Source organism: Motacilla alba, chromosome 18, assembly GCF_015832195.1.
Source record: "Motacilla alba alba isolate MOTALB_02 chromosome 18, Motacilla_alba_V1.0_pri, whole genome shotgun sequence".
Classification (NCBI taxonomy): domain Eukaryota; kingdom Metazoa; phylum Chordata; class Aves; order Passeriformes; family Motacillidae; genus Motacilla; species Motacilla alba.
Genome location: NC_052033.1, coordinates 4,096,400 through 4,108,093, shown reverse-complemented (window position 1 = coordinate 4,108,093; position 11,694 = coordinate 4,096,400). Strand labels below are relative to the sequence as shown.

Genomic DNA, 11,694 nt, shown 5'->3' with positions numbered 1-11,694 from the left:
TCAAAGTGGTCCAATCAGACATCCTGCTTTGTTCTCACCAGGAAATTTCATCTAATATTTCCATAGCTGAGAAAATATTTTTTTCTATGAAACAGTATGTACTTATCCCTTATAAATGTTGCTTTAGGAATAAAATAGACATCTCAAATATTCTGGCCAAAGACTAAGAACTTAGTGCACATTCCTTCCTACTCCCACTTAATATTTGATTATTCTTTTAATTCTTCTGTCTTCTTTGCAAGATCTTACTTCAAGTTAAATTTCTTCAATCCTTCAAGCCACTTTGGAACATAATTTAGAGGACATTTAAACCTAAAATGAGATATACTTTCAACTTTGTTTCATGAAAGTGATGTGCAAACCAACATTCCCAGGGCAGCATAGCCAACAACCTCATATAGTCAGTGGGTCATTGTCAATATTCTGTTTCCAAAACTACCCTGAATTTTCTAAACTGGTCAGGCAGACACTTACCTCTTATGAAGTCTTCAGTGTAATCCTGATAACTTTGCCCAACGTGGCCTCACTCAAAATGTGGGTTTTCATCCTTTGTGGATATCAGCAAACATCAGAGAAATCCATGGTCACCTCTTAAAAACCATGTTGATCATTCAATGTTGTTTCATGCTAATGCACCCCAAAGTGATCTATTAACAAGAGCCTGGATTACTCTCATCTCCTGGCATGGGTTGTACCATCAGGGACACCTTCCACTAGACCAGGTTGCTCTAAAACTCATCCAACCTGGCCTTGAACACTTCCAGGGATGGGACAGCCACAGCTTCTTTGGGCAGCCTGTGCCAGGGCCTCAGCACTCTCAGGTGCTTCCCAATATCCTGTCTAAACCTGCTCTCTTTCAGTGGGAAGCCATTCCCTGTGTCCTGTCCCTCCATCCCTTTTCCCAGTCCCTCTCCAGCTCTTCAGGAGCCCCTTTAGGCCCTGGAAAGGGCTCTCAGGTCTCCCTGGAGCATTCCCTACTCCAGGTGAGCACTTCAGCTCTCCCAGCCTGGCTCCAGAGCAGAGGGGCAGCTCCATGACCTCCTCTGGGCTCTCTCCAGCAGCTCCAGGTCCTTCCAGGGCCGGGCCCCAGGGCTGGTGCAGCTCTGCAGGTGGGGTCTGACCTGAGCACAGGGGCAGAGGAGCAGAATCCCCCTCCCATCCCTGATGCCCATGCTGGGGGCTCAGCCAGCACAGGGGGGGTTTCTGGGCTCCAGTGCACATGGCCATGTTGAGCTCCTTGTCAACCAATACTCCCAAGTCCTTCTCCTCAGGGCTGCTGTTGATTCATTCCTCACCCAGCCTGTAGGTATGCCTGGGAAGGCAGTCAATGCATTCATATAGATATATGTGTGTATATATACATATATACATATTTATATGTGCCCAGTGACCCAGCTCTGCACCTGGCTGCTGGCAGGACTGAAAGGTGAGGCTGATGTGGGCAGTCAGAGGGCAGCAGGGAGGAGCAGCCTTGCTGTGACAGAAGTTCCCTCCTCCACACTGCATTTACTGCCTGCTTTGGAACAGCTCCAGCAAAGCACAGTGTTGATGTCCCAGACACAGAATATTTTTTACAGAAAGCAGAGGAGTCCTCAGCAGCAGGCAAGGCCCTCCTGATGCCCTGGTAATCCCTGCTGAGGGCTGTTTCATACCCTGCTAGCAGGCTCTGCAGGACAGAAGGGTATAGGGGATGTTACTGAGTAGGGCTGTGAGGTTCATCAAGGACAAAGAGCATCCCAGGAGGGCCCTAATGCAATAAATACATAAATAGAGCTGCTGGACTGAGCTTCCCCCAAGCTGCTTCTGTGATTTGCTCCAGATCAAGCCACTTTGGACACTCAGACACCATCCCCAGGGAGACTCACATGTCTGCAGCAGGATTATCAGCCTGTCCTTGTCCAGGACCACTTCTCAAAATTATCTTAAATAACATCACAGACACAGACTTAGCTATACCTTCTCACATGGCTCATAGATATTCATTAAGAGAGTACCATCTGCTTCTCCCACCTGTCCACGTATCTTTGATTCTCCACTATGTTTGTGGAATACTTCCCTTTACAAATGCTGTTTTGCTCAATGTTTATTTATCACTATGTCCTCAAATTCCAATCATTATTAGCTTTTACTTTTCCTAGAATATGCATTAGGTCCACTGGGCCACCATTCCCTGAAACACTTTTAAAAAATCAGAATTTTACTATTTCTTTCTCCAAAAAATCAGAATTTTTGGAGATTCCACATCTCCAAGAGCAAGGCAGCTTTAGCAAGAGCTCACACACTACAGCCAATAGCCCAGATGTTACATCCCCATGCTTTTAGGAGAACCTTGGGCAAGTACCCTCTGCTCTTGGCCACCTGTAACTGACCATTTGTGTTGTCCATTTGGCAACTGGCAGGAGGTACAATCCTCACCTTTTTATTAGCTGAAAAGTTCTGGCATGGAAATCAAGCCATTTTTATCTCAACACAGGTTTTTTTCTGCTGCTACTAGATAAAATCCCAAATATGCAGTATAATCTGTTCTTGTGCAGGGAGACAGTACAGATATGAGATCAGCTGCAAGTGGGAGCAAACAATATGTATTATTTTAATTGCTTCTGCCTCTACTTCTGTTTTTGCTACCAGAATGGCTCGGATTTAAAAAAAAAGAAGTGTTTTGTTAGCTTCACAATGGCAAGGTACAAATAATAGCCTGGTAATATTTTTTTTCAGTTTGGTTGCCTCCAAAAGGGAATAAGGAAGAAGAAGATCTGTCATTTAAGGTGAAATAGCCCTGAAATCCACAGGGTAATAAATAGTTCTTGTCAGTAACTTGCACAGAATATGGATTGCTGCCAACTTTGCAACTGCTGAAACAAACTGAAGATGTGATCATGCCACTGGTTTGTGCTGGGGGAAGAAAAAAAGATAAATTTAAGACAGACATCCACTTTCCCCTAAAATATACAGTATATAATTGGTTATTTTGCAGTGTTCAGTAGTGAGCTGAAAGATATCTTCAGTGCCCATGTTCCAGTATTATAACAGAAGCTTTTCTAGGCTGGGGGTAAGTGACAGCTGTGAAAAAAAAAAAGCTTGCAAATATATTTTTAGAAAGGAATCCCTCAAAGATTGTCATTAATTCTATTTGGTCTTGGTGCAGTGCCAAACCCATGTTCAGTGGTGCAGAAATCAGCATGAAATATCACACTCTTTTGACAAGTTTGGGCTATTTTTCTGTTCCCTTTACATAAATTAATCTTTTTACTTTCAGTAGAAAACAGTATCATTTAGAGAGAGGCTCAAAAGATCAAAGTACATCTTCTCAACCCTCAATACATTTGTTTCTATTAAATGCAGGAACATTTGCTGAAACAAAAGTTTGTTTGAAGGTGAACATCTCTCTGTGTAAATACAGTTTTTCTGGCAACACTGATCATTTGAGCCTGAAAGTCATCATGTCTAACCTGAGAAGAGCTGTGGAGGAATTCTTGCTCTTTGTCCCTTTGGACAGAAGACCAAAAAGCTTTCAATAAAACAGGACACCACCAAAAAAATTTACCATGGCAATAAATCTCAGTGATTGATGTGACAGTTATGTGTCTTGGGAATGGTGTATTTTCTCCTTTCCTCCAGAACCAGTCCCCTCCAACTTTGCAAATACATAATTTAAATCCCAAGGAACAGGCTTTATCCCATGAATAAGCACTGATAATGCTTATTATAAAGTATTTTTGTGGTTTTCAGAGACCTGCATGAACAGTGAAGGATAAAATCCAAACTTACAGAATTGCTAATGCAGATTATTGATTTTAAAGGCCAGGCAACTTTGCCTCAGATGTAATGGAAGGCTCCTACATGGAGGCTAAATCCACAAAAAAAAATTAATTTTCAAAAGCTTTTTGAATTGATGGGGGACAAGAAGAAGATGGTTGGCCCTCTTCCCCTTTCAGTCTACCTGGTGTGCTGTAGCAAAAGCCACACAATAACCTGTCAAGATGAAGTGATAAAAGGTCTGAAAGGTGATGGTATCAGGAAGAAATACATATGTGCCTGAAGGCCCAGGGAAAGGGGGCTGGGTATGAAATGTGAGAATAGCCGTACTAGTTTAGACCAAAATGTCTGTCTGTCCCCAAAGTATCAGATAGTTGCAGATACAGCAGCTTATCTGTCAGTGGTTTGGGCCTTGCTTTCCTAGCCACCTGTACTGGGAAAATTATCTCTTCATGAGCATCCACTGGAAAAACTGCTGGGTGACTGTCATAGGATCAGAGCTATTTAGTGCTGGAACAGGTGTGGTGTGTAGCCCGAGTCTTGCCAGAAAACAAACGCTCTGCCATCCACAAAGAGCAAAGAATTCCTTAGATAACCAAAAGAGCAAATCTGCCAGGTTGTGCTTGGCATGCTGTCTGACCTTCCAGCTCCCAAGTCAGGCTGACCTTTATGTATCACACAGTTTAACAAAGCCAGAATTATGAGAGCTCCTGAAGATGTTTGTGACTGACCAACATTAGCAAATAGGAGAGTTTATAGAATTCCAGGAATAACAATTTACAGAAACCATGCAGAAGAATCTGCTGGTAAAACACATGTTTAGAGACTCACACAATAAATGTGTGGTCCTTTCCTTGACAGATAAATTGCTGTAATGTGGAGGACCCAAACCAGATCTTGAGACTGTTCAAATGTAAAAAGTGCCTGCAATTCTGCTGTTGCAACCAAATTTAAAAGCTAATTGAAAGGTTTGATACCCATCAATTGGCAGAAGAAAAATACAATAATAATATTATCTCCACATCTGCGTGGTGTCATTGCCTTTTCAGAGAGCCTCTGTGCTCACACTTCAGGTCAGACTGGAAAAGACCCTGATGTAAAAAATTAGTAATAAAACCACTAAAAGACATTTTAGAAAGGACTAAAAAAAAAAAAAAATCCAAGAGAAAAGGCCTAAGTAGGATTTCTCTCAACTCTGCAGGAATCAATTTTCTATTGCAGAATCCAATACAGATGCCTTTTGTTCTCAATGTAACTAAATCATGGACACCCTGAGGATAATCCAAAACAAACGGCCAAGGGGAGCTGTGTAAATGCACCAAGGATGTTCCCCAGACTGAGCCAATGTGAAGCAATGACAACAATGCCTCTGACAATCCATCTCTTCCCATAGAGGAAGCTGAGTCATTCCACAAAGAGGTGGTTAGATTTCACGGCCTCCAAAGTTTAAATAATTTTTTGATGAACGTTTCTTCTGCCTTAAAATAAATGAAAATGGGATAATGATGACAAATCTACTTTGCCACCGCACAAAACCATCTTGTGGTAAGAGTATTTTGCAAAGATCTGAGAGACCCTCAAGGCTGTTACTTTTTACACTTTTAAATGCCTTCAGCAAGCAGTGTGGCTGAGCAGGTTTGGTTCACACCACCTCCTCCCTTACCGTTTGTCAGGCAGGGTTTTGTCCCAGCATGTTCTCAATTATTCCTCCCTTTCTTACTGCCCCTTGCAGTGTCAAACCCAGTCCTTAAGCAGCTAATCTGAAAGAAGCAGACAATCCCCTTCCACCTTCCTTTACAGAGCAACTTACAGTCGTCGTGGTTTGACATCCAGCCTGCTCCATGACAGCCTCTGCAGGGTGGTGGAGTGGCACAAAAATCAGGCACCTTTCTGCAGGCTGACCTTGAGCATGCCTTGCAAACCCACAGGTCAGGAATGCAAGTCTCTCTTGTGGTCCATGAGCTGGCACTTGGCTCGCTCTATCCCAGAACAGAGGCTGGCTTCAGGCTTGCCAGCACCCCACAGAATGGTATAAAAGATTTGCCTCAATAAATCTTTCTTCTTATCTAGCAGCATGTGTGGACAAACAGGGAGGATAGGAGGGCATCCATCAGTATTATACCCTTAAAAAAGGAATTGTGCACAATTAGCAAAAACCCATCCTGCTGACTAAGGCAAACCCTTGCAGTGCAGAGCCAAGTGTTGCCTTATTTGGCTTTATCAGAGGTGTCTTTGGGTTCCTCCATCCTCCATCCTGGCACAGATCAATGTGAAAAGGACAGGTCAGTGCAGCTGACTCCATACAACCTTAAACCAATCCTGTCCCTCAGTAATTAGCAGAGAGATCAGAGCTACAACACGTTTGCAACTAAAGAGTAAATTATTATTGACCAAAAATAGAGCTCTGGAGTGCTGTGTGGGCAGAAGGTAAGGTATAAAGAGCTGCAGCTGAAGGCAACTTTGTGATTTGTAACCTCAGCATCTCACGGTAAGTGCCGTCCACTTGCTTCGTGCTCTGAGCATGACATCTCAACAGATCCCCAGAAAGGTGGAGTATGAAGGGGTGTTTTCTTGTCATTCCCCACCTCTAACATTCCAGGTCATGCTTTACATGCAGAGCCAAGGTGATACCACCCAAACCACTCCAAAGTGGTGCACAAGCAGGAGAGTCACAGCATGCCAGTCCTTGGAAGGGCCTTCCACCAACTTTGCTACCTCCAAGTCCTGTGGAAGGCACGGGAAGACTAACTCTGAAAGCAGTTGAATTGACTGGGATTAAATATGTAAAGCAGCTAATTTTTCCTTATTTCCTTAGGACATTAGATTTGTTTCAAGCAGCTCACAGAAATGTGGGAAGCAACACCAGACTCTCTGTGGAATTTTGCTCTAGGTCAGGAGTTTTAAGGCACTGTGTGCAGTTCAGATGTCTGGAGAGGCTACACAGGGTGTAAGAATGTTTGATGTGGCATATGATTAGGAAAATGGACTGGTTTTGATGGACAATGGACTGGTTTTGATGTAACTCTCTCTGTCCTTTCTTTAACCATTCCACACAGGTTCTGAAAACAGATTTCCTCGTGGGATCTCTGAAGGTAGGGGTTTAACCAATAACACATACCTCTGCTACTTGATCCTGAGCAATAAGTAAAGCTCACCCAGACAATGGAAAGGGCAGGTGCAAAAGACAGTAGAACCAGGATCACTGGAAAGGATAAATGGTATTTTAATCAACGTGAGCAATAGTCACAGTTCTTGGCAGGAATATTCCGTGTATTGGGAAAGAAAAGTTACAGATGCTCAAACTTAGTCAAGAGGGCATGATAGACAGAGACAGTAAAGGCTTTTTGTGGTGTAACCTTGAATTCTGGGATTTGTAGATTATTAAAATTCATCTCTGTTCAGAGAGGAGGCTCAAAGTAGCATTCAAGTGTTAGTTTCCTCTGGGGTAAAGTCTAGAAAATTATTTACTGACTTTGGTTTATCACACAGGCACTGAAACCCAGAAAAAGTTCAGAATGATCTTGTCTCCTGCCAGATAGGCAGATCTGTTCATGTCCAAAGAGTAACCTTTACAGAGAACTCGTGTGCACCACTCCCTTCCAGGTTTTCTGGGGAAGGTTAGTGATTTACTGACTGGGAATGTGCAGCAGAGCTCAGGAGGAACCTTCCACACATCTGCCCTCTATCCTAAAACCAAAAAGTGCTCACTGAAATCGCAGCTGAAAGGGATGGAAGCAGAGATTATTCTCCTAGAGGATGTAACCATCTCTGCTCAGGAATGTGTAAATGTCTAAATTTTACACTATTTCCTATCAAAGATATTTAGTAGTTTAACAGGCTGTGCCCCTTGAGGAATTTTCTGATGTGCCTTGTCTGATGGCATTTTCTGATTTCATTTTTTCATGGACGCTGTGAAATACCTTCTTTCTTTCTTTCTTTCTTTCTTTCTTTCTTTCTTTCTTTCTTTCTTTCTTTCTTTCTTTCTTTCTTTCTTTCTTTCTTTCTCTCTCTTTCTTTCTTTCTTTCTTTCTTTCTTTCTTTCTTTCTTTCTTTCTTTCTTTCTTTCTTTCTTTCTTTCTTTCTTTCTTTCTTTCTTTCTTTCTTTCTTTCTTTCTTTCTTTCTTTCCTGTTGGTTCTCTTGAGCTCCTCAGACACAAGATCACATAGGCACAAACTCTGGGCTCTGTATACACAGAATACTACTTTCAAAGTAAGCTAAAGGTTCTGGATTTTATGCTTTTGAAATTCCTGGCTGTTAAAAGCTCTTGCATGAGGCAGTCCCTCCAAGTCCTGCAGGGTGCAGATCCCATAGCAGACAGCTTTTGCTGAGAGAGATCTGCACCTCTCCAACAACAAATCCAGAAATATCATTACAAATGTGTTGAAGAATTTCACTTGATATTTAAAAAAATGCAAATTAAAACTGAGCATAAATCAGTTTTCTGAAATATTTCTACTAGAAAAATCCTTAAAAATTTCTGGTAAATATGAATTGTCTTTTAATGATTCACAACTAATATAATAAGTTCAAGCTATAACTGAGATTCTTTGAGATGTCATATCACATACTTATTTACCTAAATACTATGTTATTTAGCTAATACTATGTTCTCAATTATTACCTATAAAATACATGATATTCCTTTATTGGCCAATTTTGCAACATAACTGGAAAAGATGTTTTATATTTGGTTCACACAATAATCAGGTTTGGCTTAAGATAGTCATGACTGACATTCAGAATTTGTTCCAGTGCTTGGTGTAGACAGAACCTAGTTGAACTTCCCCTTCTTGGTATTAAATATCAAAACCAGAGGGTGTTGAACATACCTCCACCTGGAAATCACATATGAGAGCCACTCTACATGACTCACAGAGCTTACTTTGTCTAAATTTTTAGATGTCCAATCACATAAACTCAGTGGCTTTGTGTATGTGGCTTTGAGAAGGATGTGGCTATGCAGCTCTGTGAATAGAAGGTGAAGATAGAGCAGGACCAGCTTTTGAAGACTTCTAGCTTGATATTTTCTCTGCCCTCACTTGGTCACATAGGCCTATTTAAGGGTGATGTCTTCAAAGACAATCTGGCTACAAAAGGAACTTTCTTTATTAGCACTTCTTCAGTGGGTAAATAAAGCTGAGGCAGAAGTTTAGTGGCTGATTAGACCTCCTCTTCCTGTAAGTCATTGAGCATGACCACTGTCTGGATAAATGTAAATTACAAATGCACAGACTTTCTGCATTTTTTCTGCATTCCTCCAGAGCAACTGCAGCCATGAGCTCAGATGCAGAGATGGCAATCTTTGGAGAAGCTGCTCCCTACCTACGGAAGCCAGAGAAGGAGAGAATTGAAGCCCAGAATCGCCCATTTGATGCTAAGACAGCCTGTTTTGTGGTAGATGACAAGCAAATGTATGTGAAAGGTACCATACAGAGCAAAGAAGGTGACAAAGTCACCGTTAAAAAATATGATGACACAGTAAGTGACCACTGTTACTCCTATGGGATCATCCAGTTCAGGCAGTTCCCTGTTTCAGATTTCTGCTGTTGTTCCCTTCTCTTTTTCTTGCTAGACTGTGACTGTAAAGGATGATGAAGTCTTTCCCATGAACCCTCCCAAATTTGACAAAATCGAGGACATGGCCATGATGACCCACCTGCACGAACCCGCTGTGCTGTACAACCTCAAAGAGCGTTACGCAGCCTGGATGATCTACGTAAGTGGCAGCAGCAGCTTCCTCTGGGCAGCCTCAGGGGCTGCTGGGCCAGGCTCAGGGGGAGCCAACGTGCTGTGTCCCTTCCTTGCAGACCTACTCGGGTCTCTTCTGCGTCACTGTCAACCCCTACAAGTGGCTGCCGGTGTACAACCCCGAGGTGGTGACTGGCTACCGAGGCAAGAAGCGCCAGGAGGCCCCGCCACACATCTTCTCCATCTCTGACAACGCCTATCAGTTCATGCTGACTGGTGAGTTACCCGGCAAGAGTGGAAAACCCTGATATGTGCAGGGCTGGATATTTGGTCAGGGAATTTCAGGTTCTACTCAGTGGTCCCATAGTCCTACAGCACAAGGCAAGATCAGACCGTGAAAATCTTGATGGTCTGTGGGCTGTCAGATAATGAAGGAAAAGCAGTAGCTGGCTGTATGTGCCAGCTTCATGCTTCCTCTCTTTGTAAGGAATTTAAAGGAGAAACACAGCAAATAATCTGATTATAATTAGACAGTATTTAAGCCAAGATCTATACATAAAAGAAAACAAACGGTAAGTGGGAAGCCTTGTAAAGAATAACTGCTTGAAGTTAAATTTTGGGCTATTTCATCCCTGTCTGTATAAAAAAAAAAAAGTCCAGATGCAAATTAATGTGTATTAATGCATCACTTACCTTAGCTTGTGCGAAGGTGATGAATACTGATATAACACAGTTCTTTCCCTTGAAGTCAGTTGTGTCTGAGGAACTGACACCCTCCACATCTCATTTGAACAGCTCTTTCTGTAATTTCCTTTTCAGATCGTCACAACCAGTCAATCCTTATCACGTGAGTATGTTTTGGTATGAGGAACAAAGCTGACAGAAAAATTGATGATGTTTCCTGTTCCCTGCAATAATTAATACTTTTGTTTCAACAGCGGAGAATCCGGGGCAGGGAAGACTGTGAACACCAAGCGTGTCATCCAGTACTTTGCAACAATTGCAGTCACTGGTGAGAAGAAGAAAGATCCACAGCCCGGCAAAATGCAGGTATGACATCAGCTGCCCCTTCTAGCATTTGCCCACACTGAGGAGAAAGTACCAATGTGTATTTTGGGAGTGCAGGGATATCTAAAGGCAGAAAGTGTTACACAGCTGAGAGGACAGTCAGGATGCACAACCCAAGCACACCTATGCTCCTCTACCCCTGATGCCCAGGCTCAAATCTGCTGAACTCTTATAAAACCATTTTGTCAGGGTAGGAAAGCCTCCATTTACACAGGGGAGTCTTTATCAGGGAGGGGGAGATAATGTTAGACAGCAGCTTTATCTGCTGGTTGTCCATCTACATGCCTATTCTTCAGTGTCCTCTGAGATCCACAGCACCTGAGTGCTGCAGTGAAAAGAGAGCAGTTGTAGGCACACAATTTGTGGGAATTGGGGTTGGGGCAGTGTGTGGCACACAGTTTGGGGTCACTGGGGCTGTGTGTGGCACACAGTTTGGGGTCACTGGGGCTGTGTGTGGCACACAGTTTGGGGTCCCTGGCAGTGGTGCTGTGTGTGGCACACAGTTTGGGGTCCCTGGCAGTGGGGCTGTGGCCCAGCCTCATCCCCAGTGGGTGCAGCTGTGCAAAGCAGGTGAGCAGCACTGACAGCAGTGAGCCATGGAGTGCCCAGGTGTGCTGAGCAGCCACCAAAGGGAGCAGAGGGCACACAGGGGCACTGCATGGACATGAGGGGTGCAAAAGGTTGAGCTAAAGAGCAAGAAGGGCAGATACTTGAAGCCTTCTGAAATGATTTGATGTTACTCTGTATGGTCAAATGCTTAAAGCCTTCTGAAACAGTGTGGTGACACTCTGTGTATCGTGGCCATCTCAACTATAACACATGCTGTGACAAGCAGTCTGTTCCCCCTGGCACATGGCTGTGCCATTCCTGGTCCTTGGCTCATTCCTGTTGGCAAGGGAAGTGCAGGAACTCTGCACTCCAGAATGGCTCTGCTGAAGTTGAGCATCATTTCACTTGTATCAGGCAGTAGCTTCCACTGGCTGGTTTTTCTGTCTGTGGTCAATAGAACAGCCCAGAGGGACAGCATGAGAAAAGGGCTGGATTTGGGGCAGCTGGGACTGCTTCCCAGACAGTCAGAAAGTAACCTCAGAAAGGATCCTTGCAGGAAAGAAAGTGCCTGCCTCGATGTCCCTTTGCTGAGCAGCACAGCTGTTGCAATCTGAGCCCACTGGTGCATTTGC

The 11,694-nt window shown here is 43.4% G+C and overlaps 1 protein-coding gene across 1 annotated transcript in view; it reads left to right on the top strand.

The window, feature by feature from the left end:
- Positions 1–6,139: 6,139 nt before the first annotated feature.
- The window catches only part of LOC119709400 (myosin-13), a 30,209-nt gene continuing 24,654 nt past the window's right edge, over positions 6,140–11,694 (top strand). The window contains exons 1-7 of the mRNA XM_038157116.1: positions 6,140–6,244; positions 6,813–6,848; positions 9,019–9,235; positions 9,330–9,473; positions 9,565–9,721; positions 10,265–10,292; positions 10,384–10,495. Of these exons, the coding sequence (XP_038013044.1) occupies positions 9,032–9,235; positions 9,330–9,473; positions 9,565–9,721; positions 10,265–10,292; positions 10,384–10,495 (645 nt within the window). The 5' untranslated portion in view covers positions 6,140–6,244; positions 6,813–6,848; positions 9,019–9,031. The remainder of the gene's footprint in view (positions 6,245–6,812; positions 6,849–9,018; positions 9,236–9,329; positions 9,474–9,564; positions 9,722–10,264; positions 10,293–10,383; positions 10,496–11,694) is intronic.